The sequence below is a fragment of the Adiantum capillus-veneris genome, chromosome 5, assembly GCF_014529385.1.
Source record: "Adiantum capillus-veneris isolate H3 chromosome 5, ASM1452938v2, whole genome shotgun sequence".
In the NCBI taxonomy this organism is placed as follows: domain Eukaryota; kingdom Viridiplantae; phylum Streptophyta; class Polypodiopsida; order Polypodiales; family Pteridaceae; genus Adiantum; species Adiantum capillus-veneris.
The window spans coordinates 123,576,497-123,601,253 of NC_140935.1; the positions used below are offsets into that span (position 1 = coordinate 123,576,497).

General features: G+C 43.4%; 1 protein-coding gene across 5 annotated transcripts; it reads left to right on the forward strand.

Moving 5' to 3' along the window:
• The first annotated feature begins 3,854 nt into the window (after positions 1–3,854).
• LOC147458036 (uncharacterized) lies at positions 3,855–7,388 on the forward strand. Of its 5 annotated transcripts, none has more exons than XM_086512797.1 (7): positions 3,855–4,111; positions 4,625–5,106; positions 5,634–5,764; positions 5,925–5,996; positions 6,079–6,246; positions 6,341–6,671; positions 6,927–7,388. In XM_086512797.1, exons 2-7 carry the CDS (start codon positions 4,800–4,802, stop codon positions 6,944–6,946), a joined length of 1,029 nt encoding a protein of 342 aa, XP_086368923.1. In that variant the 5' UTR covers positions 3,855–4,111; positions 4,625–4,799; the 3' UTR covers positions 6,947–7,388. The 5 variants fall into 5 exon arrangements, with proteins under 5 accessions (XP_086368923.1, XP_086368922.1, XP_086368926.1 ...); XM_086512796.1 differs by having other exon boundaries at positions 4,668–5,106; XM_086512800.1 differs by having other exon boundaries at positions 4,729–5,106.
• The last annotated feature ends 17,369 nt before the right edge of the window (positions 7,389–24,757 follow it).

Consider the following 24,757-nt stretch of genomic DNA (forward strand, 5'->3'; position numbering starts at 1 on the left):
CTACGCATTCTTAGTCCCATTCTCAAGACCCACATTAGAACTGACCCCATGGTGCTAAAAGAAATCATGCGCCTAAGAACAAATGCTAGATGGACCTACTTGAACGAGCCGTTAGTTGCATTGAAACAAACCTACCACATTATTGCATCTTTGAATGTAGTGTCGATTAAGAAACACATTGACCACATTAAGAACAGTCCAAAATTCATGTCATCGAGCATCTTGTGCTTCCAAGAAATAAAACAAAAAAGAGATACCAACTTCCTCACACCAGACTTCCAACATATTCATCATTATAATGGTTATGGTCTATCCATATTCCATAATCCAAGCATCCAATTCGTAACCCAAAAAGCTATCTCAAGACCGTGACTTGAAATATTGGATGCCACTCTCTCTTTTAGAAATCAGTCTTCAACTCATATCCATGTCATAAATGTGTACAAGTCACCCAAGACACCAATAAACACACTTCTTTCAGAACTCCATGCTTGATACAAAATAATGATAAAAAAACCTTGAGCATCATACTAGGAGACTTCAACATCGATATCGACACCACAAACACGCAATACCAACATTTGGAAGCTATACTCCATTCAAACAACTATCGACAACAAATTAAAGAAACAACAACCATTTATAATTCAATGCTTGACCATATTTGGGTAAGAAGCCAACAACCTCACTACATTTGCGGCACAAGATTTTTCTTTTGGTCGGATCATTCAACCACATATATACTACTTCCAAAATAAACTCCATTAAAAGACCAAAGATCACCGGAGGGGACACCTCCCCTCCCTTCCCACCTCCCCCTCCCTTCCCATCCCAACTCCCCTCCCTCTCCCTTCCACCTCCCCCTCCCAACTCCCCTTCCTCTCCCTTCCATCTCCCCCTCCCTTCCCAACCCCCCCCCCCCCCCCCCCCCCCCCCCCCTCCTCCGCAAAAAAATCCGACCTCTCATGCCAACCAACAACAACCCCTCCAACTAAACACTGTAATTCAACACTACCTCCCTCAAAACCCTGTTCACTCATTTCACCATGTATATCAAACACAAATTTTGTAATCTATAACCGTTTTGTCAATATAGTTTTTTTTCTCGATCTCAAATATGGGCATGAGTACATAACAATTCTTTTGTCTCTAAAATCTCTGTCTTCAATACAATTTTGATCCGAAAAATAGGCCTCGTGGTTTTATCGCTTTATTTTAATAGGTAGCTTCACGACTAAAATTTTGGCCTTATTGTATTGATCCAAAAAATAGGCCTCGTGATTTTATCGCCTTTTTTCTAATAGGTAGCTTCATGACTAAAATTTTGGCCTTTCTAAGGCATGTGCTGCTAGCTTCAATGGGTTGCCACTTGCCTCTCTTTCCTGGTTGCGTTTTGCTTTATATTTTTGATAGGCACAAGTCATTTCCATGGCAGGCCTCTTGATTTTATTGCTTGTGCCATTATCATTACTTATTTAGAAGGATAAACTCTTTATGGTAAGCTTATTGAGAGGAGAGCTATTTAGAGATAGCTCTATCCTTTTTTTTATTAAAAAAATGCTCATTTGAGCTTGATTTGAATTAACTCAAAATAATACATGCATCTAAAACCTGCATATTTTTTGCACAAGGGTCATCCAACATGTACAAAAAAGTCACTTCAATGGGTGCAAATCCCCCTAAGGGATTTGAGACCATTGACCCTAAACTTACCTTCAATCCATGTTACAAAATTTCCTACTACTATCGTATATTTCTGTCTTCTTCTTTGCAAGCCGCTTCCTCCTACTTGACAGAAGCCATCCATAAGTTTCGAGCACTAGTTTTGCATGCAACACTCCATTCTTTTTTTGGAATAGTTGTTCATTCCTAGAAACCCATATGGATTTCAAGACTACAACTCTAACTATATAAATTTCTGTCATAAAATCTTCATCGTCCAAACGCATAGAGCCTATCGTAAATAGTTCTATCTTATGATCATCATCTTCCCCTTGTAAAGCTAACTCTGTAGGAGTAGAAGCAACAAGTCAACGGCCTCATAGGTAGGGAGAGAGGCATCCCATCACACGCACACACCCGCATATGGGAACAATCCCGAAGGACTTGGAACATGTCTTCAGGTCGCCCAGGGGGGATTAAACCCAGCACAGAGGCTATGACTCTACCAACTGAGCTAGCACCCGTTGACACATTTGTGTTTTTGATAAGAGAGTGGGATTGTTAAAGTGAGAGTTAGGTTCTTGAGATTGCGTCCTTAAACAAATCATCTTGCGCACAAACAAAAGTCCTTAATGTTGTCACCATGGGTGACACGGGCCTTAATTCGCTCCCTTAAGTGGGCCCCATGGTCCTATCCATATGAGTGGAGTATGCAAATCTTGTCCAAGAATTTGAGCCCTATATGGGACGTGGGAATGGCACTCAAGGCCTAAAAGGTATCCCAAAAAGGTGGGCCGTAGATGACATCACGTAGGGTTTTTTGGATTTTGTAGATTTGGGGGATTTAAGAGAGAGAGAGAGAGTGTGTTAAAAGGTGAGAAAGAGGTTTTAGAGCCTTTGGGGAAGACATGGAATGATGGGAAGATATGTACTCACTTCCTCTATATCATGTACTTTACACCATGGAGCAAGCTCTCCAATCATAGGCCATCAAAAGCACATTTTAATAGCTTCCAAGTTCCCACCCCGTTTTATCCTTGTCAGATAGGGTTGGTTTCTCTAGGGCCAAAACATGGCGTGGTTAGAAGATTCTAGCCACCACGGTTGCTGTGCAATATAGGATAAAGGCGCCAATAAAAGGATGGGCTCCGTTTTTAAACCTTACCCTCCCCCACAATGCACACGGGCCAGCGTGAGTAAGTGGACAACGGAATCCTACATGGCGTCGATTGATTGGCAGGGTATGCGTTCGATACTCAAACAAAGCTATACTTGTTTTGGAGCAGGGTTGTCCGATTTGCTTCGACTCGTTGCTTTTGCATTGATTTCTATGAACGCCTACCAAAACACAATCAACGGTTATCGCAAGCAACAATCACAACTTTTGGTGGAGGATCTCATTGCCGCCCATCTGAGAAACCCGAAGTTGCTCAAATCTACCAAGCATAGCTCGTCGTAGGCTCTGCACAATTTGAGTGTCCTTAAGTTGGTGCCTTTACCCTAGTAGGATTCAACATAGAGTTGCCAATTGAGTCCACATAATTTGTGTGTGGGTAGCTTTCTTGCGACCATCACAAGCATAGTCATCTCTGGTGCCGTTTGGGAGCCTTGTGTGTGCAAGAAGTGTGGTGGGAGTGCGAATTGAAGGACCCTCAAAATTTGATTGAGCTAGTATGTTATCTCATGTGCGAATTCTTTCAATAGTTAGGAATCAAGCTTCAACTCCTGAACCTCTAGGCTACAAGTAGATTCAAACTACTACATTGTAACATTTACACTACAATGTCGGGTCTGGTATGTGCGGTAAGTGAAGACCCGAGATCGATTTGTTGGGATCGTTGCGGTCTCAAGCGAATCTCAACCAAAGAGATGCACTAAATTGGCAAACCACAAATCTCTAGGAGCAACTAGAAATTTTGATCTTTAGCCATTTCTTAAAGAAAATGTTGCTAATCTTTATTTATCCTTTTAAAAAGACAAACTTGCTCTTTGGTTTGGGGACATGTTTTTACCGCTTTCCGATTGTCTTACCTGCGGACGTGGACCACTGATCGTCCTAGTCATATCATGTAGCTGACGTGGCATCTACAGAGCAGCTAAGCTGGCAGTGGCTGATTAGGCATTGAGATGCGAGGCGAGATGACCTGGCAGACCGAGGGTTGAGATGGCAGTTTAATAGGATAGGACTTTGCCTTCGTGGACTCTCTCGGGACTGTAATCACCAGAGAAAGGAGAAGCTTGTAAGCTTGTGTGGCTATGGCGTGCGCGAGCCCCTGGCAAGCGCAGCTCGTATCCATTTCCGCCGCAGCGTTTTCTTCGGAAGCTCGCTAACTTCTCTTGAGACCTCGCGCTTCTGAATGCTTGTTTTATCCCTTCTGGAGGCCGCTATGGCTTGGGCCAAGCTTTGACAAGACGAATCCTGCCGGCAAGCTTGGAGATCTGCTTGCAGGTAAGAAGTCTCTTCCCGTTTTTCGCGGAGACAGGAATTGGTGTGCTCCCCTTTCATGCTTTGCGTTCTTGGCGAGGAATAAGGAGCCGTGAAGCCTCGTTGCTCGCCATTTTCCAGGCTGCGCGGCTTTGTAGCTGCTTTCCTTACTTCTGTGGATTCTGTAGTATCTGCTTTCACTTGCTATTTTGGGTAGCTGAAAATGCGCTATCGTCCAGCAGCATATAAAACGCATCGAAGCGACATTGTCTGTATGGCGGAGCCTCCTGTTTGTGTGCGCGAGTGACTGCGGAAGGGGGCTTTCTGTATGCGCGTGTGTTTGCAAGAGATAGAGATAGAGGTAGCGCGCTTACTCGTCTACTTTTGTCTAGCGTTTATCCATCTCTTCAAATGGCTTCTTTTCACAATGTGCCCTGCTGCTTTATCCTTCTCGCGCTTTCCCACATGGCATTAACCCTTACATTTCTAGCATTTGTATGTCAGTATCTGCGTTAAAGATCTTAAGATGCGCTGCAGGACTGAAAAATAAAGATAGTCCGACTTGCGTCTGCTTGTCTAGGTTTAAAGGGTGCAGCCAATGGTCCTCGCTAAAGTTTTGCGTGCTGGATCTTGTGTCTAAGTAAGCAGTGGGAGCAGACCTGCCTGCATTTATAGTCAGCTAGAAGGCAGAGACAGGTCTTCCGTGGAAGATATGCAGGCAGGGAAGGTGCTGGAGGAAGACAACGGTATACTGGTTCAAGCATCTTCATGTGCTGCGGTTCAAGGACTTCCATGGTGGGGAGGAGTACCTCCATCTTCAGGAGTCCCTGCTGTTTCTTCCAGCCCATTGAAACATGTCATGGCAGAAAATCCTGGTACGGTTGTTGGTGTCTCTGCCTCATTGCCGCCCGGTGGTTTCATTCAGCCTCGCCCTTCCACACAGGCATCAGCTCCGTTGCTAGCAGATGGACAAGGCTCCTCCATGGGAACTGCACGTATGCCAACATGGCCTTCTTCAGGTTCAATTCTTGTTTTAAAATCATAATCCATGCATTGCGTTCAACAATTTATTTTGCTTATTCTCTTGTATGGTGCATTTTTACAGTAGTTTTCATGTCTGGGTTATCTGTTATTTGACTTACAAACGGTTCACTTAGATGGAATGTCTTTTCTGGTGCGTTTCTGTCTTCTGTTTTCAGTGGTCTTGCTTTGGTCTTATCTTTTGCAGCTAATTTAAACAAGAGATTTAAATTTTTTTCTGCCACCAAATCCAGTTTTGTAGTGCATTTTCTGTGATGTCATGCGGAGAGCTATACAGATGTTAAAACTGAGTCACCTGAGTCACTGCAAATGATTGAGCCACCTGAGTCACCGCAAATGATTATTGTAAAAGTGGCCAAGGCCATCTTACTTGTTAGGTATATTTGTATGCCATTTTTTTCAGGGCTATGTCGTGTTTACATAAAGAGAAGCTCAGGAGATTAGTTGTTTTGTGTTGTTCTCTTGTTGTGTGCATATAGTGATGTAATCTGTACTTGTGAAACAGGTTATGAAAATGAACAACAGTTGATTGCAGTTTCAGCTTCTCTTTCAGTTCCTGGGCCAGCTCCTTTACTTTTGCAGGCACAGGCTGAGTACATGCTACCACACACGCAACTTGAGCTTGGCCACTCCATGGTACATTGTTTCTAATTAATTTTGCACTTAGCTTCATTGTTACATTGAGAAGAATCAAGCGTTTTTTTCCGTCATTAGTGAGGTTTCTCATTGACATAGTCAGGCGGGTTTTTTTTGGTACTGCCGTGCACTACACTTTACTAGCCAGTGATGAAAACAGGTTCGAGCAGCCTATCCTTATACTGATCCTTTCTTTGGGGGCATCATGGCTGCATATGGAACACAGGCCATGGTAATATCTGAGCATTTAACCTGGATGTTTTAGCCTTTTATTGCTAGTGTTTGATTTGACATGTCGTTTACTGATGCACCAGATTCAACCTCATATGCTCGGGGTTCAGCAAGCTAGAATGCCCCTACCTTCAGAGATGACTGAAGAGGAGCCAGTATATGTGAATGCAAAGCAGTATAATGGTATCTTGCGACGAAGGCAGTCTCGGGCCAAAGCTGAGTCTGAAAACAAGCTTATCAAGACCCGAAAGGTGCTCAGTAATGACACTCCTCTAATCCATTCCTTTTTTTTCCATCTCTGTGATTGCTTTTTGATCCCAAAATATCGCATGCATATTGGACCAGCCATATTTGCACGAATCCAGACACTTACATGCCATGAGAAGAGCAAGAGGATGCGGTGGGCGATTCCTTAATACAAAGAAAAAGGATGAGGCAAAGACCAACTCTGGTAGCAATGCCTCTTCAGAAGGTCAATCATCCCAAGAAGGCACTGCCATTGATTCTCATGAAACGCCTGTGCCAGGCAGTCTAATGGGATCTCAAAATCAGGACTTCAACTCGTACCAGGGACTGACTAGTCACTTAATGGTGGGCATGGGTCAGTCTGTCGTCGGTGGAAGTGGTGGTTATTGCTCAGGAATGCTCGTTCAAAGTAATCCAATTATGTCTTCAGGTAATACTTTTAGCATTGTGACAATTGTGAGAAATTTGAGGCATGTCTGTTATAGTTTTGCATAGAAGGGATAAAGGATAATTGGCTCAGGCGAAGATGATGCTAGCGAATGTCAAAGGGATTGCCTGTCTAACTGGCTGACTTGCGTGGTGGCTAATCATTAGAAATAAAGCTTGTTTTGTTCTCAATAATGCACACTTCTGGGTTAAGCGTTCTGTACATATAGAGTTATTCCCTTTTCCTGTTCTTTTTCAGGTTTACCTTTTGGGACGTGAAGGTAAGCAGCTCATTCAGTGTCCTCCTCTGGTGGTGCAAGGGGATCAAAGCTGAAGTTAGCTATGATCTTGTTTCAGTCATTGGATGTTGACTCAGGCAATTCATTCTTGGCTTGTTTCATGTGTTCCGTTGTGGAACTCCATGAGACAATTATCCTCTCCTTTTGGAGAAGCTAGTTTTGTGAAAACCACTTTTAGAGAGAGTTTGGCCATAAGCACTCAACATACTTTGGGGTCTGTGATGACTGATTTGCGGTGGTTGTGTGAGGCACTTTAGCAGTGGTTTGGTTTGTTGTTTTTGCATGGATTCTACAATGCCTACAGGGGTTGGATATCTGGTTTGTGTACTCAAAGCTGACTGGTCTAACGGTTTTTTTCCATGTTAAAGATGGAATGGAAGTTTTTTGTCTGTCATGAATTCATGATTTTAATGATTCTCTGATACTACTGACTTGTTTGAATGGCGTGGAACGTGCCCCTCACCAAGTGGGTTATTAATGTAAAAGTCTAAGTCAGTTTCCTTGAATTGCATTGTATTTTGTCTGTCATGAATTCATGATTTTAATGATTCTCTGATACTGAATTGTTTGAATGGCGTGGAACGTGCCCCTCATCAAGTGGGTTATTAATATAAAAGTCTAAGTCAGTTTCCTTGAATTGCAACTACAATGCGCAGGTTATGATCTTGATAGTTAGGCGCATGATTAATGTGGTCAGTTTCACCTTACAGGTTCACACTAGAAATCGAGTACTCAATTAAATACAGTGATTTGAACCTTGAAATTGAGGTCAATTGAACTTTTAACAGGGGTTTTCCATTTTCAACTTGGAAACATACCCCAAAAACTGGGATATGTGAGGATTCATTATTGCTTCATGCTATGCAACCAAGAACAATGTCCAGACATGAATTCTCTGCCCGTCAAGATAGGTGTGTAGCTTATTTCAAAGTGACGTTTCTTTGATACACACAACTGTTCTCTCAGAGCTATGAAAGCCGTCACGGAGGCGGTCACTAATGCAGCCACATTCGAAGCCTTGTCTTGTGGTACTTGTGTAAAATTTAAAGTTGCGTATTGGTCAATGGTTGTGCCTCTACAGCATTGTATTGGGCATTGCCCACTCAGGCCTTCACTGCAGAGGTTGAGGCTTCAGCTGACTCTCCTTGAGCGTAATCTTGCTCGTAGGTGTAACAGTTGCCCATCTGCCATTTTTTAGGTGGGGTATTTTCATAGTGTGTCAATTACTGGCCCATTGTCTTGGGCTCCCATTCGCTCCTCGACTTCCGGGCTTCTGATCGTCGTCAAGCTGTACGTTGCTATCTCATTGTCTTCGGCTCCCATTTGCTCCTCGACTTCCGGGCTTCTGATCGTCGTTGACTACACTCTTTCCCAAGCTTGCTCTTGCCAAGGATGTTGCAGAGGCTTGCCGTACGATTGCTTTTGCAGAGGATGTTTAAATCGACCAAATTTCTAGAACATCGAGGTTTCTTAAATTTGTTTTGATCCACGAGAGAAAATGACTCACCCTTTTTTTTTTGTTGAGATAACAGTAAATTGGATTAAAGAAGAGAAAGAAAAGAGGTTACATCAGGTCTCTCAGGTTGGGTGAGAGACAACTCAAAGGGAACTATCACTTTTCAAGACAGTTGGAGGTCATAACTAATCTAGCACCAGAATAGACCTTGAGCATCATTGAATCCCATGTTTGCCACATACATGTCTTCTGAATAAGATGCAAGGAATGATAGATAGACTCTTTCATGGGCTTTATACAAGCAGGTGATATAAGCTGTAGTTGAGAGAGCCAGCATATACATTTTCAGACCATTGATTATTAAAGATGGCAGAGTTCCTTTGGATCCAACAGTCCCAAAGATATGATAGTCTTCACTTGTTCCATAAAGGAATGTCCAAATGGCTACAAATTCCCAATAGAATTTCACGAGGTTGAAGAGGTTGGGGATGTAGAGGGTGACATAGCTGGTACAAGAGTCGGAGCTTAGGTAGGTTAACAGGACAATCAATAAATAGATGTTGGATGTCTTCAGGTAGGGAGCATCTTCTGCATTTTCCATCCCCTAGTTTGCATTTGAGTGCCCTCATAGTAGTCCAAACTCCTTGGTGGACTACTAGCTAGGCCAAGAAACTTTGTTTTGCAGGTGTATTGAAACCCCATATGCACTTGAATCTATAGATCCATTGCTTAGAGCTCCAGTCGACATTCCATTTGAGGTTAAGCTTCCTCCTGACTTTGTCCTTAAAATTAGGGAGTAATGAGGCCCTTCTGTGGATCTCTTTGGTCAACCAGAAGAGGTTGATCTGTCTCCTGCAAGGCTTCCAAGCAGCAGTCATGTAACTTTTGGCCTCTTGGATCCTGCACAACACAAAGGAAAGACAACTAGTTGACATGTGATAAAGGTTCTGTATTTGCTTAGGGATCATCCAGTAGCCATTCGGGCAGATGTCATCCCACTTCTTGATGCCAGTTTTAAAGCACTTACGATCTTTGATGGACAAGGTCCTTTTAGCTGAGAAGGCAAACACACCAACCCAAATTGAGTCCTGCAGAGAAAGAAAGAAAGGTTAGAAGCAGTGTTCAAGTCAACTCTTTGATTTTGCTTCCACCTTCCAGATGGTGGTGCACATTTGGGAGCCAACAGGCTGGAATTCCCAGGAAGAAGTAACAAGATCCCATAGGGATAAATTGCTCCAGGCGTTGTAGCCTTTCAATATGAATTTGTTGATGTGTCTGATGAGAAGGCAAGCCCAGAAATTTGTACTTTTGGTGGCTCTGACAATCCATTTACTGGCAAGTTTGTCTGCCATCCTCTCAACATCCAAAATCCCCAGCCCACCTCTGGTTTTGTGCTTGCAGCAGGAGGACCAAGACACCTTGGAAATCTTGCTTAGATCCTCAGTACCTCCCCATAAAAAGCGTCTGGCCAGGGAAACTACTTGGTTGAGTTGGTACTTAGCAGGCCTCCAACATGATAAATAGAAGATAATAGCAGGTAGAAGGTAGTGATTGAGCACAAAAGTCCTAGAAGCCAATGAGGGATGCATCCCCTGCCAGTAAAAGACCTTCTTCCTGAATTTATCAATAATCCACTGCCATCTCTGTGCTAAAGAAACTTTAAAACCCATGGGGACACCCAATTATCTGAATATCTGCCCATCAGGGATTTCTTGACATCCCAAGTTCTGAACAGTGACAGGAATTGTGTTAGTAGAGGTCTTGTAGCCAGTTTTGGAGTGGTTGATGATGGAACCACTGGCAGAACAGAAAATGTTTAGGCACTCAATAAAATCATTGACAGAGTCTTCATCAGCATGAAACAAAGCATTCGTGTCATCAACAAACATTTGAAGACAAAGATCAGGATCAGACCCTGGGATGGAAATTCCTTGAAGAATCAAGGAATTTTCTGCCGCATCTTGTGCTTAACCAACCAGTCCAGTGCATCTGAGGTAATGGCAAACAGCAAGGGGGCCAGTGGGCAGCCTTGTCTAATAGATCTCTTCAAAGCAATGGTGTCAGTAACAGTACCATTTACTGCAACTTTGGCAAATGCATTACCAAACAAGATGTGGACCATTTTAATGAACTTTTTACCAAGACCAATATCATACAAGGATTGAAGCACAAACTCCCATTCTATCCTATCATAGGCTTTATCAAAATCAACTTTGAAGAAGAAGAAATTTCGATCACTTTCAATGGCATGTTCCACCCCTTCCCAAATAGTGACAATAGCATCCAAAATGAATCTGCCTTTTATAAAACCTTTTTGTTCTTGAAGGATAAAGCAATCCATATGAGAACTCAACCTTCTAGCCAAGGACAGGGCAAAAATTTTATAGATGGAAGTCAGACAGGTGATGGGTCTCCAATTGCCGAGGTCCTCCTTTGATCCCTTTTTATGGATCGGTTTTATAACTCCAGTATTGGCACAAGCAGGTAGAGCTCCCTTCCTAACAGCTTCTTTCCAGACCAGGAGAAGAAAGGGGCAGACAAAGTCTATGTACTCAATATAAAATTCATTCATAATGCCATCTAAACCTAGAGACTTGCCAGACTTTAGTTTACTAATAGTCTCCCTGATCTCCTCAATAGAAATGGACTGTTCTAGAAGGTGTGCTATATGAGGAGGCACAATTTTCCTTCTTATTTGGGCAATTTGAGCCCTTGATTCTTGGACAACCCTATTTCTATTGGGGGGACTAGAAAAGATATTAGTAAAAAAGTCTTTAGCAATTCTCAAGTTATCATTGTGACTTGTAGCCAACACTCCTAGGTTGTCCCTGAGGTGAGGAATGAAATCCTTAGTTTTTATTTTTTATTTTTTAACAGATCAAACATGTTCTTGTTTGGTTTATCTATTTTACTTGCCCAGAATTCCCTAGTGTAGACAAGGGCACTGCTAGCTTCAAGGAGCTCTTCCTACCTGAGGGAGTCTCTTAGCTCTAATAGCTTGGGAGGAGGAGGCTCAACATTGGAGAGAGATCCTTCAAGTTGAAGGATCTCCCTAGATATCATCATTCTTCTCTTAGCCCTGATTTCCTTGGCCACTTTTTTGTACCTGGACAATATAGTATGGATGTCTTTGATAGAGGCTTCCCAAGCACAGGCAGGTGAGGCAATCTTCATAAAATTCTCTGTCAAAGAACTGTTTATTTTTTCCCTGATAACTTTAATCCCTAGCAATGACTGATCAAGATGTATCCAACCAGATTTACAAGCATTGTCTTCTCTTAACAGATCAAAAAGAACAGGCTTATGATCAGACAAAAGGATAGAAGCATCAGCCTTACATTGTACCAACCAATGTTCTTGTAGCAGAGGTACAGTCATGTATATTCTATCCAATTTGGCTGCCCTAAAGCAGGTACCCATTTGCTTGTTGTTCCATGTAAAGCCAAAGTTGTCAGAGACATCAACAAGATTCAGTTTGTCCACCAAAGAGTGCCACAATTCTCTTTCTTTGCCATTGATCACTTGCCCCTGGGAGTTGAGCCTGTCCTGGAGACTTTCAACCATTTTAAAATCACCTGCCAACAAGCTCCGAGGTGGGAGCAGCAGTAATTCTTCCCAACATTTAGATCTTTCTGTAAACAGACTTAGGAGCATACAAGCTTACCACAGTATAATTAATGGGGGAGGCCAGAGAGACATCAACCCAGTGAGCCTTGGTAGAGGAGATGACATCAGAGACCAGGTGGGACCATTTACAATTAATGCCAATTGCTGCTCCTCCTCTCCTAGGACTATGTTCAGTAAAGAACCACTGAAAGCCAACACCCATCCTATGTAAGTTGGATCTCAAAGCACTTCCAGCAATTTTCACCTCCTGGAGACAAATAAAGTCAGGATGTATAGACAAATCAGTCATCCATTTTTTAATTTGCATGGCTCTAGCAGGGTCAGTCAGCCCTTTACGATTTAGGGAGAAACCTTTCAGGTTAGGGCTTTTCATTTTTTACTATTTTTGTTGGGTTTGGCCAAGACAACAGAAGCTCTATTTGGATCACTGGATTTTTCCACCTTTCTTTTAGATTTGAAAAGCTGGTTGTTGGGTAGAGATTCTTCCTCAGCCTGTGTCATCAAAATGTCAACTGAAGGGTTAGGGGAAGCAAGTAGCTGAGCTTTTTTTTTATTGTCCTGTACAAGCACTTCCTGCACAAACTGAACTTCATCTTCAGTGGGCTCAAGGTTGTGGAGTTGAGTTGACAGTACACAATCTTCATCTTCTTCCTTGTCTGTAGATGAAGACAGATCATCCTCATGGGCCAAGTTATCCCCTGGTTTGGGTTAGGGACCTCAAGGTTGGGAGCCTTATCAAGAGGGTTTCAGGGACCTGTTGGGAGCCTGGTTCAGGGCAAAGGGTAGAGTTCTCTCCAGCTGTAACCAGAGGATCAAAGACCTCTTCTAGCAGGACTCCAAAATAGTTTTTGTTAGGATTGTAGACCTGCTGCTTCTTTCTTGAGGTCTTTGGAGCTCCTTTCCTAACAGGCTGGTAACATGGGGCACATTTTCACCTTGGGGAGCTTTAGGGGCATGTTTTGCAATTTTAATGGGGCAGTCCTTCATCATATGCCCTTGCTGGAAGCAGTGAAAGCAAGAGTTAGGCAAATTTCTGTAGATAACTCTCTGTTCATGTAGGAGCAGTCAAGACATACTAGTGATAGGGATGTTCTCTTTGGTTGGTTTACTCACATCAACTTCAATAAGCAGTTGGGGGTCCCACTTGGGATTAATCACACCTCTGGATTTCTGGCCAAGGACTTTACCCACTGAGTTGCCAAGTTTACCAAGCCATGGATAGAACTCTACAGGTAGGTCTGGGAAATCTACCCATACAGGTATTTTGGTTGGCTTTTCTCCTCTAGGGTTGAAACCCTTTTGCCATTTAAAAAATGAAATTGGAGTATTTTTTATTAGCCATTGGCCTTCTGTGATCACTTGGAGGGCACTGATAGCCTCATCAAAGAAAAACAAATAATAGTTATTGGGCATGTAATGAATATGCTAGGGGAATACATTTCTGTTCTCCCAATTTACAGCTATCCATTGCTTGAGAACTTCCATGGAAGGGCGCGGACCATGGCAAAGTCCTATCACTACCCTTTCATTCAACTGGTTGTGCCAAGCAGTTAGATCTTCATCACTGATGGTAATACCCTCAGACATTTGGACTTCAGATGCTTCAGGGTTAGGGATATCAGTGTTGTTCTTAGGGTAAGAACTATTGGACAGGTTTTCTTGCTCTGGTTTACTCACAGTCACTTCATTGAATATGAGGACTCCTCAGGAAATAAATTACGTGGTTCAGAAAATTCTGATCCCTTGTAGAGTGGGTTGCTGAATCTAGCATTCATAACTCTGGTCGCATCGGTGAAAGAGCTGCCCTGACCCGCATTCAGTAATGGGAAGTGATTGGGGGACCCCATTGGAGCAGAAGAGAAGCCTGCGAAGTTAAGATCCCCAGGACCAGATGCATTCCGCGGGACTCCAGTACTTTGAAAAGGGGGAGACGACCGACCGCCAAGCCCAACATGCTGATGACGAGGAGAGGAAAACCCCTTAAGACCTGAAGCATTTGGAGTCGACTTCGGCGGTGAAATAGGTCCAAAGCCATTGAGGAGGGCATCCTACAAAGCCATTTCTCTCGTATCCCCCCATAGGGGGAGGCAGGAGGGCCTCTTAGGGCTGGTCTGCACGGGGTTGTTGTGCTGTCTCCCCAGAAACCTCGCCATTACTCTCCCAAGGAGGTCAAGTAGCACCATAAGCTCTATCACTATCTCAAACTCCATCAATATAGATAGTCAATGGCAACAACAAACAATATACAAAGGTTCTTGGGTTCTTATGCAACCAAGAAGGAGGAAAAGATTCTCAACAGAAAATCTATTTCGTTTAGAATGGAAAGCATGAGTGCTAGATTTCAAAGTGGAGGTGGGCAAGAAAATTGTTAAGCAAGTTTTGGTACAACATGTCTATAGTCACTCCGATGTGATTGCTAATGGCGAAGATGTCTCAGTGGCTTATCATCCTTGATGCAATTGTGAGTGTGTTCATAGCCTTCATCTCTATTCTTACTTTTAGACCTTCCCATTCTCTTGATTATTTTTTTATTCTTTTGAAGAGGTAGAACAATATTAATAGAGCAAGATCTATCTCTCATAAGTTCTTCATTTATTTCTCATAGAACAATATGTTAGACTAGGTGTCTTACATTTTGTTGTTGCAATTGCAGATGTCTATCCTTCATCATACGAGGAATGGGAGCCACTGGAGTGTATTATAGGTCTTATCTCTGTAACCCACACTGACATTGGTGTTTTACAGTATGATGGAAGAACTAGCAAGAGTCTTGCAGATGAGGGAATTTTCTTCTATGAGCATTTCTACCAGCTCAACCATAAAAATAAAAAATGTAATCTTGTTAAACTTCCTCTCCCTACCAATTGGAGCTGTGTTTGACTGGCCAGTCCTGAACACCACCGCGTATGATGCTCTCAAAAGCAAGCTATTTAGGGATGTGCAGAGGTCCCTACGCAATTCAGTACCTACTAAATTGGTAAAGATTGCTAATTTTTATCCTATAAGTTTATTTGTGGAACTATTTCACACCTGCCACATACATGTTGCAAAGACAATTCTCGTATGTAAATCTCTAGATGCTTGCTTCTGTAACAAACTGATTGATAGAGGGTGGTATGTTAAAGAGGTGGACGTCATGCATTTCAAGGTTGCATTGGACACTTTGGTGGCCAAGTATATGATAGGCACACAGTCCCTTCTCATCTCCTTCTGGTACTAGCGCTCTTAGATTGTTGCAGGCTGTTCTAAGTTTATTCCTATTGATCAAGAGTCAACAAGCATGGAGAACAATGGTGTCATAGATGTGGAGGTAATTGACAAAGAGCTCAACCTTGTGACAATGGTCACAATAAGAGAGCAATGCAACCTTCTCCAACTTTGGCATGACATCGTGGATGAGTCCATGGAGAATGAGCCCTCACCATTCTATTTCTTAATTGGTGGACGCAAAGTAATGCAACGACGGGAAAAAGAGATTGTTTGTAGCAAACTAACTGGCCGAGTCCAAACCGTGCCAATGTAACTTAATGGATCTATATTCATGACTTAAATTCCATTGTTTCTTGCAATTTGGTTATGAGTTGATTCCCACAATTTGATTATATATTTATTTTAATTGTAAGATGAGGTTTGTCTCACTATCTATGTCCCTTTGTTAGCTGGTAGTGTGATAACTGTATATTTTGAACAACATATGTAGAGTTATGTATAATCTCTCTCTCTCTCTCTCTCTCTCACACACACACACACACACACACACACACACACACACACACACACACACACACACACACACACACACACACACACACACACACACACACACATTTCCATGGCACTACATTGAGAAGCACGAAGAATCATATTAATCTAGATAGCTAGCATTTCAGAGAGTATTTGTAAGTACAAATTCTGAAACATTCAATGGGCTGAAATACAAATTCTTGAAATAAGGGATCAAAATGTCCTCTAGAGAAAAGTCATGCTCATGACCTTCAAATGAGGGTGGGGAGAGAGTGGTGCCTGGTGGATTTAGCAAGCCCTTATGGGGTGTGTTATCTATCAACAAAGTGTTGATATCATCATGTGGGACATGGATTTGGAAAAAAAGTTTATAGAATAGCAATACATTAGGTTTGGTAGGGTTGTAGTGGCCGTCAATGTATACACAATCCTTCTGCAAATACAAAAAATCAAATTGCAAACATTCGATTCCAGCTATGTTGCAAACCATATTTACAAGAGGATTGAGGTTTCTCTGTAGCATAGAGGACCATATTGGTTCACGGAACCTTGGAAGTAGAAACTATATAAATTCCTTGGTTCCTGGATGTACAATACATGTGCAATTGAATATCCTAAAGTTTGTGCAGGTTGATAACTTGTGCGTGGGGATCATACAACTCCCAAAACACCAACAATCCGTTGACGTCCAAAATAATCAATCTCTGCAAACATTTTGTAAAACAAATAAGTAGTTAGACAATAGGTTGACTTTCACATTCTTTAATATAGGTTATAAACTGGAACAATCATAGGATGTCTAGCAAGGGTCCATACTGGGTTTGCCTACCATCAAGGTTGTCTTCTCCATTGTTCAAATCTTGGACCGTCTTCTCTTGTTCTTCTACTGTTTGAGACTCTTGTGTCTCCAGTGTTGAGGGATCCATTGCACCTGAATTTGCTTCTAATGAGCTATGATCTGTTTGTGTGTCAGCAAAACAGGTGGAGGTGTGGCAGAGGTATGCTCTGCTTGAGGGTTAGAGTGTTCTTTTTCAGCCCCTCCCTCTTCATAAACTTCATCCTTTTGAAACCCTCCAAGTGCAGAGGAACTTTCAACATTTATATCTTTCTCAGTGCCTCGATTTGTGTGATATTGCTCCTATGTGGGCTTCCCCTCATTTGCACTTTTCTCCTCATCAAACTCTACCTCTGCAGCATTTCCCATCTTGGAAGTCCCTCCCTCCTCTTGCTCCTGTCCTTTCTCAGCTGTGCTTATGGAATGGTTTGCTGCAGTCCATCTGCAATCATTATTAACTTTACAACGTGGTCATCCAACAGGGTTTGTTCTGCATCCATGCTCATGGTATGTGAAATTGCAAGCAGATGTTGGATTAGGGGGGCACGGTATCGGTGCAAATACTCTATAGTATACTTCTCCTATGCACTCTGCAAAAGACAATAAGAAAACATAAAGGAACTGAGACACAACTTGGTCCAAACTGTCACAATGTTGTGCAAAATGCATACCTTTGACATGAATGGCTTTAATGCGAAAAGCTCTGCAGTATAAACTTAGCATGGAGGAGGCATCTCCATCCACATGAGTTGCCATCTCTCTATAAGGGCATCGTGACTTCCTTAATTTCTGACCTGTATAGCTCTAAATTCTCACATAATCGTCCATATGCATGCAACAGTCTTTTTATGCCTCTACAAGTAGAAGGAGTTGGTATGAACCCAACACAATAAATGTCTTCATTGTCCATAAAAAAGAAAACCAATTTATAGTTATCAATACTCACAGTCTCAATTCTCGATGCGTTCCTCAAATTGAGTTTAGTGTCCAGACAGCTGGCTTGTCAAGTTCAATGCACACGAGGCTCTAGTGGTGGTTGCTTTCATATGGAAAAATTATGGTTTTTACTTGCAGCAATGGACAATGAGCAAGCCACTTCTCAAATGTGCCGACAGGGGTTTCTTTCATTCTGACTAAAGGAGAAATCTGGGGATCCAATATATATATTTTTGCATGGCATTGTGGAGGCAGCTGGCTCTTTATCAAACTACAAACAGTTTGATGTTGTTAGTCTCTAGCCTCAAGGTTGAATAAAAATATGCAAAAGCTGGTGAAAGCATCTTACTTCAGGGAGATATATACAAATGAACTTGTGATTTGAGCATCTGGATCCCACAATATATTGATATTCGTGGAATCTAATGCAAGTCTTCTTATAACATCTTCTAGTTGTATATCTACTATTAATCCTTCCTCCATAGATGACAAAATTATGTTGTTACTGACATCAATTTCTTGTGTTACAATGAGGTAGCTGTTAACCTCTTCTTCTATAGCATGTGCTGCCTTTTCCTTCTCTTTCAGTTTATTTAATTCCTCCGCACACCAATTTTCCTGTTCAACCCTGACCCTGGTATTCACATCGTGGGTGACTTCTACAATCTTCACCACCTCTGGCTTTGATGGAGGAATTAGCAAAATATCCTTCATTTTATTATCTATAAATTCGTTGGGCTGGAGCAGCTTATCATATCTCCACCTTACCCTTTTTAGAGCTGCACTATCTTTGTCCATAATTGTTACCCTGTGTGTATGTGCTGCAACAATTATGATGTCATTGAAATATTACAGTAAAAAATCCTCTGCTGCCTCTTGTAGTGCTAGCAGTGCAATAAGTTTCCACCTCATGGTACCAAAACATTCTTCCTCACATATTGATCTGACTAGTCTTTGGAATGGAAGCTTTGGTACTAGAAGCTCGATGCATTTCTGAGCCTTCTTGATTTCCTTAAACAGTCTGATATGTCTTTGAAGCCTATTCCTCCTTGGAGCTTTCAAGATTTTCATGGGCTTCCTTGGTCTCTACTTTTTACTGGCAGATCTTCCTTCTATTTTAGCAGCCAAACCTGGTCCTTTTCCTGCCTTCCTTGCAGTCGCCTTTGTTCTTGCCATTTAACTGTAAGCCAATGTATCTCTCTCTCTCTCTCTCTCTAACAATCAATCTCTCTCTATAACAATCAATGACTCTCTCTCTCTGTCTAACAATCAATCTCTCTCTCTCTCTCTCTAACAATCTCTTTCACTATCACACACACACACACACACACAATCTCTCTCTCTCTCTCTCTCCCCCCCCCCCCCCTAACTGTCTATAAGATTTCTCTCTCTCTCTCTCTCTCTCTCTCTCTCTCTCTCTAACAATCTCTCTCACTATCTCCCTCTATCAGTCTATAAGATTGCACACTGTGGCATTATGGCGCGCATAAGGATTTAGCGACAGATAGAATGAAATCCGCATGCCATTGTGCACACATGGGCTCTCTCTCTCTCTCTCTCTCTCTCTCTCAAAAAACGTTTCTCTCTATCTCCCTCTAACTGTCTATAAGATTGCACTCTCTCTCTCTCTCTCTCTCTCTCTCTCTCTCTCTCTCTTACTATCTCCCTCTAATTGTCTATAAGATTGCAAACTGTGGCATTATGGCGCACGGGAATGATTTAGCTACTAATAGAATGAAATTCACGAGCCATTGTGCACACATGGGCTCTAATTTAAACCACAATGTTATTTTTTTTTCTATCACACATAGGGAAAAATTGTGATTATGGCGTACGTAAGACGTTTAGCTTAACTTAGAGACGTATCCACATGATGATAGCCAATTTTCAACAATCAAGAAAAAGAAAGAAAAAAAGGTTTATCTTTCCTCTGCCCGAAGCACGACAACACCACCGGAAGGCTCGAAAAATCCCCGGTCAATCGGTGAGCCACAAATTCTCTCTCTCTTTTCCCTGCCACCGCCACGGCCCATGCAACCCAGCTCTGGAGGCTCCCATGGCCATGGCCCATCACTATTCCTTTATTCGCCCCGGCTTTCAAAACCACGACCGCAAGAACCAACCCCAAGTAGGGGAGAGCACATTATCAAGAAAAATGAAAAAAAGTTGTTTCTTTTAACATTCACCACCCCCTCTTTGCTTAACCACCGGCAGGCCGCCACCAATTTGGCCACACCTCTCTCCATTATCACCAGAAGACAGAGGTCTCTCTCGCTCCTACTCGGCTCCGCCAATCCATCACCATCTCTCTTATCCCTGCTCCTGTGTCCTAGCCCTGCGGGCGCATAAACCAAATTGCCGCTGTCTTTCTTCCACTGGCGGCCCGCCATGCATGAACCAGAGTCAATCTCTCTCTCTCTTGCATTAGTTATACACACACACACACACACACACACACACACACACACACACACACACACACTTTCACATTTTTTATTTCCTCTCTCTCTTACCTCTCGCTCGTCCATACTCCACCGGCGGGCCGCCATACCTCACCCCTCCCTCTCCCACCTCGTCCACATGTTAGGAAATAAGACGTAGTTAAATAGATAATTGAGTAGATTACTTAATGGAGAGAGACAGATTTATATACACGAGATTATAGAGTAGAGAGAGAGAGAGAGAGTACACACAATATACGTGGTTCACCCAATGTGGGCTACGTCCACGGGAAAGCAGCCACTCAATGGCTTTAGTACTTCAAAACAAGAAGTAGTTTACAAAGGGATTATACCCTTAATGGAGCTCCCGCTTTGCTTCACTCTCACCACCTCACACTCACCTTGTTGCATCAACTTCACACTATAAAATGTGTGTAGAAATGGCCTCCTTTTATAGGCCAAAAGAGCTGCCCTCTCTTATGAGAGATAGCCATGTGTAGCCGCCCTTGTGCGAATAAGTCCAAATCGGACCCTCCAATCCGCCCATGTGTGGCCGCCCTTGAGAAGACAAGTCCGCTTTTGAATTCGGCCATCGGCCATTGACTTCCGACCACCGGCCACCGGCCAACCGACCGGTTGTTTTCCGACCACTTTCCGACCGCCGTCCGGCCATATTATTCCGGCGAAAAAGAATATTCCGACGAAAAAAAAGTCTCGGGGGCCTCCGTCCCCGAGGCCTTTAAAGTTGCCCCTGATTCTTGTTCATGAAAATATTGGTTCCCGGTGAGTGATTTTCCTTTACGCACGATGGCTTCTCCTCATAATGGGGGCCTTACAAATGTGCGCTTTTACCACAAAAAATTACAAGGGTAAATCAGGCTCCATACTTAACACCACACTCCATCGACCTCACCCTCCCCTCTTGTTTTCCTCCCACCGGTGGGCCACCGCGCATCCAAGCACAATAATATTCTCTCTCTCTCCTCTTTCTCTCTCTCTCTCTCTCTCTCTCTCTCTCTCTCTCTCTCTCTCTCTCTCTCTCTCTCTCTCTCTCTCTCTTTTTTTTCTTTCTCACTCTCTCTGTGTCGATTTACTCTCTCTCTCTCGCTCTCTGTGTCAAGGAGCCCAAAAGCGCATAATAATATTCTCTCTCTCGCTCTCTCTCTCTCTCTCTCTCTCTCTCTCTCTCTCTCTCTCTCTCTCATAACCCAACACCCCCTACTCTCCCCACCCGTTGACCTTACCCCCCCCGCTCTCTATCGGCTTGGCCATGCGGGCTTGCTCGCCATCTTGCCCTCTCTCTCTAGCAGGCCCATGCGGGCGCAGTGCAGCTAGACGCCATCTCTCTCTCTCTCTCTCTCGCTCTCTCTCTCTCTCTCTCTCTCTCTCTCTCTCTCTCTCTCTCTCTCTCTCTCTCTCTCTCACCCACACACCCCCTCATCCCTTCCCTCAGCCTTACGCTCCCCCTCCATGGCCCGCCATCTTACACTCATCCTCGTTGACTCTCTCTCCCTCCCTCATTTCCTGTCGGTAGCCCACGAGGGTGCATGATAATATCCCTCTCCCTCTACACACACGCACGCACACATAGTCAACTCCCCATACCCCTCCACACCCCTCACCCCCCCGGCTCTCTTCCCATCTCTCATCACCTGCCCTGTCTCCTCTCTTCCCCCCATTCAGCCCACCATGCCATGCACTCGACCAGGTAGCTGCGCAACATCAAACTCTCTCTCTCTCTCTCTCTCTCTCTCTCTCTCACACACACACACACACACACACACACACACACACACACACCCACACACCCACCCACCTCAATCCCCTCATCATCTTGCCATTCCCCACCCGCTCGCTCACGTCCTCTCCCACCCTCGTTCTGTGTAGCCGAATAGGCCAAGCAAAATGTTAAAAATAAATAAATAAATAAATTAATATCCCTCTTATACCTCCGTTCCCACACACACACACTCACGTATACGAACACACACATTCACCTACACACATATACACACACAAACCCCCTCATCTCATGCTCTTTCACCATCTCTCTCTCGACTCAGTAATTGACATCTCTCTCTCTTACCATACACAAACACATACACCCACACATTTACACGCACTCACAAGCACATGCACATATATACACAAGTGTGATGGCACATGCACCCACACAATCAAACAGTACACGCACGCATATACGCACACACAAGAAAATAGTAAAGATGAAGGAATTGATGCCAACGACAAAACAATAAAGGACGGTCAAGTAGCACGCCGCCGACACCGAAACGAGAAAAGACACCGAAGGCATGCCCGGACCAGCCCCAAAAATGATGAAGGCGCTACATCGACGCACCAGCTAAGCCCTCCGTTAACCAGCATCTCATCCACGATGCCTTCTTCAGTGAAATCCGTAGGTTGTCATCATTTTTCCCAGTTTGCAAACCAAATCTTTTAAAAATCCCAATTTGTAAATTATCACCTCTCTCTAGGTGATGGCCACAAAGGCCCACCTAGGATTTTTCCTTTATAATATTCCCCAAGACAAAGCAAGGGTCAACCATCTAGGACCCACCGTCTTGCTTTGTCTCCCCTGATTAGGGCCCTAACCTAATCAGACTGCCCTAAACCTAAAGCAGTCAACACCTATAAAAAGGCACTGAGAGGTCACTATCAAGGGGAGAATGTGAGAGATTGGGGAGGGCGGAAATTTCATCGGGGGTCAGCACTTGGTAGCATTTTTGGTGGGGGGGATTGGCAACACTTGCATCACAAGAGAGGGGATTTAGTGTAGCAATTTTGGGAATTTGCACTATGTGAAGAAGCTATGTCTACACCATGAATCCAATGGTCGCCACACACACACTCATGCTAGCAAAATCTCTGTGGTTGTGAGTCACCTCTAGAGAATGCACTATTAGGCTCACTATCTCTCCCTCTATCTCTCTATCACCATGATTGCCACCTCTCCGGAAATAAGGTTGCTGTAAATATTGCATGAAAATAGTTTTCCCTCACACCCCGAGGGTTTTCATCACCTGCGTCATTCTCTCTCTCTCTCTCTCTCTCTCTCTCTCTCGATGTGTAGATTTTGTGTTATCTCCAATCACCATTCTTCGTGTCCTAGCCGCTCAAAGCTAGGTGGTGTCCCCCCTGTTCGCTTCACCGTGGCCGGCTTGGCGTGCATCGGCTCCCGGCGTTTTTGAGGCCGTCGAGGTCCATGTTGTGCTTTGCGCTCGTCATTTGGTGCCCCCACGGAGGAGGGCTTCTTGGAAACCTCCAGCTTACAATGTTGAAGACAATGCACATCATCAACCATGGATGAATGGCTGAAAGAATGCTCTAACTGGAGAACGGAGGAGGAGGAGATTGGAGAAGCACTGACCGCCTTCATCGAAGTGCTGCTCCCAAAATACACCATCGTAAACATCCAAGAGGTAAATTTCCCATCTTGTATTGCTTGTGCTAACCACAAATTGTGAGCATCAGGTGGGATGGCTATGAAGTGCCATCACTGTTGTCAACCAAAGAATTCTGTCAAATGAGTGTCGACAGAGGAGGTGAATAAAGAACGGGGAGTTTTGCTTTTGAGAATCACAGCACTCTCACGACAATCAGATTTTGTGTCGCACCAAGTTCTTTCTCTCTAATGGTCCGAGAGGAGTCGTCAACTACATCAACGACAAAGTCTAAGCCAGAAACCCTAAAGCATTTGGTGGACGTAAGTGGGCCTACACTCTCTCTAGGCCTAGAGAGCTCAAGTGAAGTGCGACTATCCAAGCGCCGCCGCCGCATGCAGAATGGAAAACCGATTGAGGTAGACTCTTCTCGCCCAATCTGTTTTGAACCAAATGTGGAGGATTGTACGAACTTTTACAAGAGGTAGAGGCATGTGGTGAAGGTGTCACCTTGTCAACACTCAAGGTGTGCAACTCTAGTTATCAGTTCCCTACACCCGACATGGATAATAACAATAGGCCAGAAGTCTTTCCTTTTTGTTTCTTGCAACACATGCATGTAAACGTGTATATTGATAGGAAAATTTTCTACCAGCAAAAGATTATTTTCCTATTTGGAGCAGAAATGCTTGATGTAATCCTTAGATCCCCACATCCCATCATCTTGCCCCTTCTAGATTACTACCATTCTTTTGATGTAAGCATCTTTATATTCTAGCTTTGCGATCCATTTTTATCCTGTTTTAAATCTATCCACCCAACAGTGTAAAAAGCCACTATGAGCCGCTAATGTCATCAAGGTTATTTTTTTAAAAAAAGTTTGTAATTTCCTGAGTTACTACCATGGCAAGTGTCTCTTTTCCCACATTTAGTGGAAAGAAGGGAGAAGACATCACCATCGATTTTTTGGATGACTTTGCCATCGCTTGTGTGGTTTCCAACAAGGATGACGATGCCTCATGACTACGAATTTTTTCTCTACTAATGAAAGTAGAGGCCAAGTCTTCGTACAATGCTTTGCCCCAAGCTATTAAAAATGCATGGGATGTACTACGTACTACCTTTGTGAAGAGGTTTGGTGGAGGCACAACCTCAGAATAGTTATGGCTACTGCTGCTGATGGAATTAAAGCAGGGAGGTCTGCTAGAGTATGCCATTACAAATCCAAGTTTGTGGATTTGTGGGAGAGATGGGTTGCCTCACTGGAGGAAGGTGAAGGAGTGCCTAATTTCTTGAAGAAGGACCGTTTCATTCCTGGCCTGTTGGTCGCCGCTTAAGGAGAAGGTGAAGG

Coding starts and splice junctions, on each gene's coding strand:
- LOC147458036 (XM_086512797.1), top strand. CDS start 4,800: ATGCAGGCAGGGAAGGTGCTGGAGGAAGACAACGGTATACTGGTTCAA. Junction 5,107..5,633: donor GCCAACATGGCCTTCTTCAG/GTTCAATTCTTG, acceptor CTTGTGAAACAG/GTTATGAAAATGAACAACAG. Junction 5,765..5,924: donor TTGAGCTTGGCCACTCCATG/GTACATTGTTTC, acceptor TGATGAAAACAG/GTTCGAGCAGCCTATCCTTA.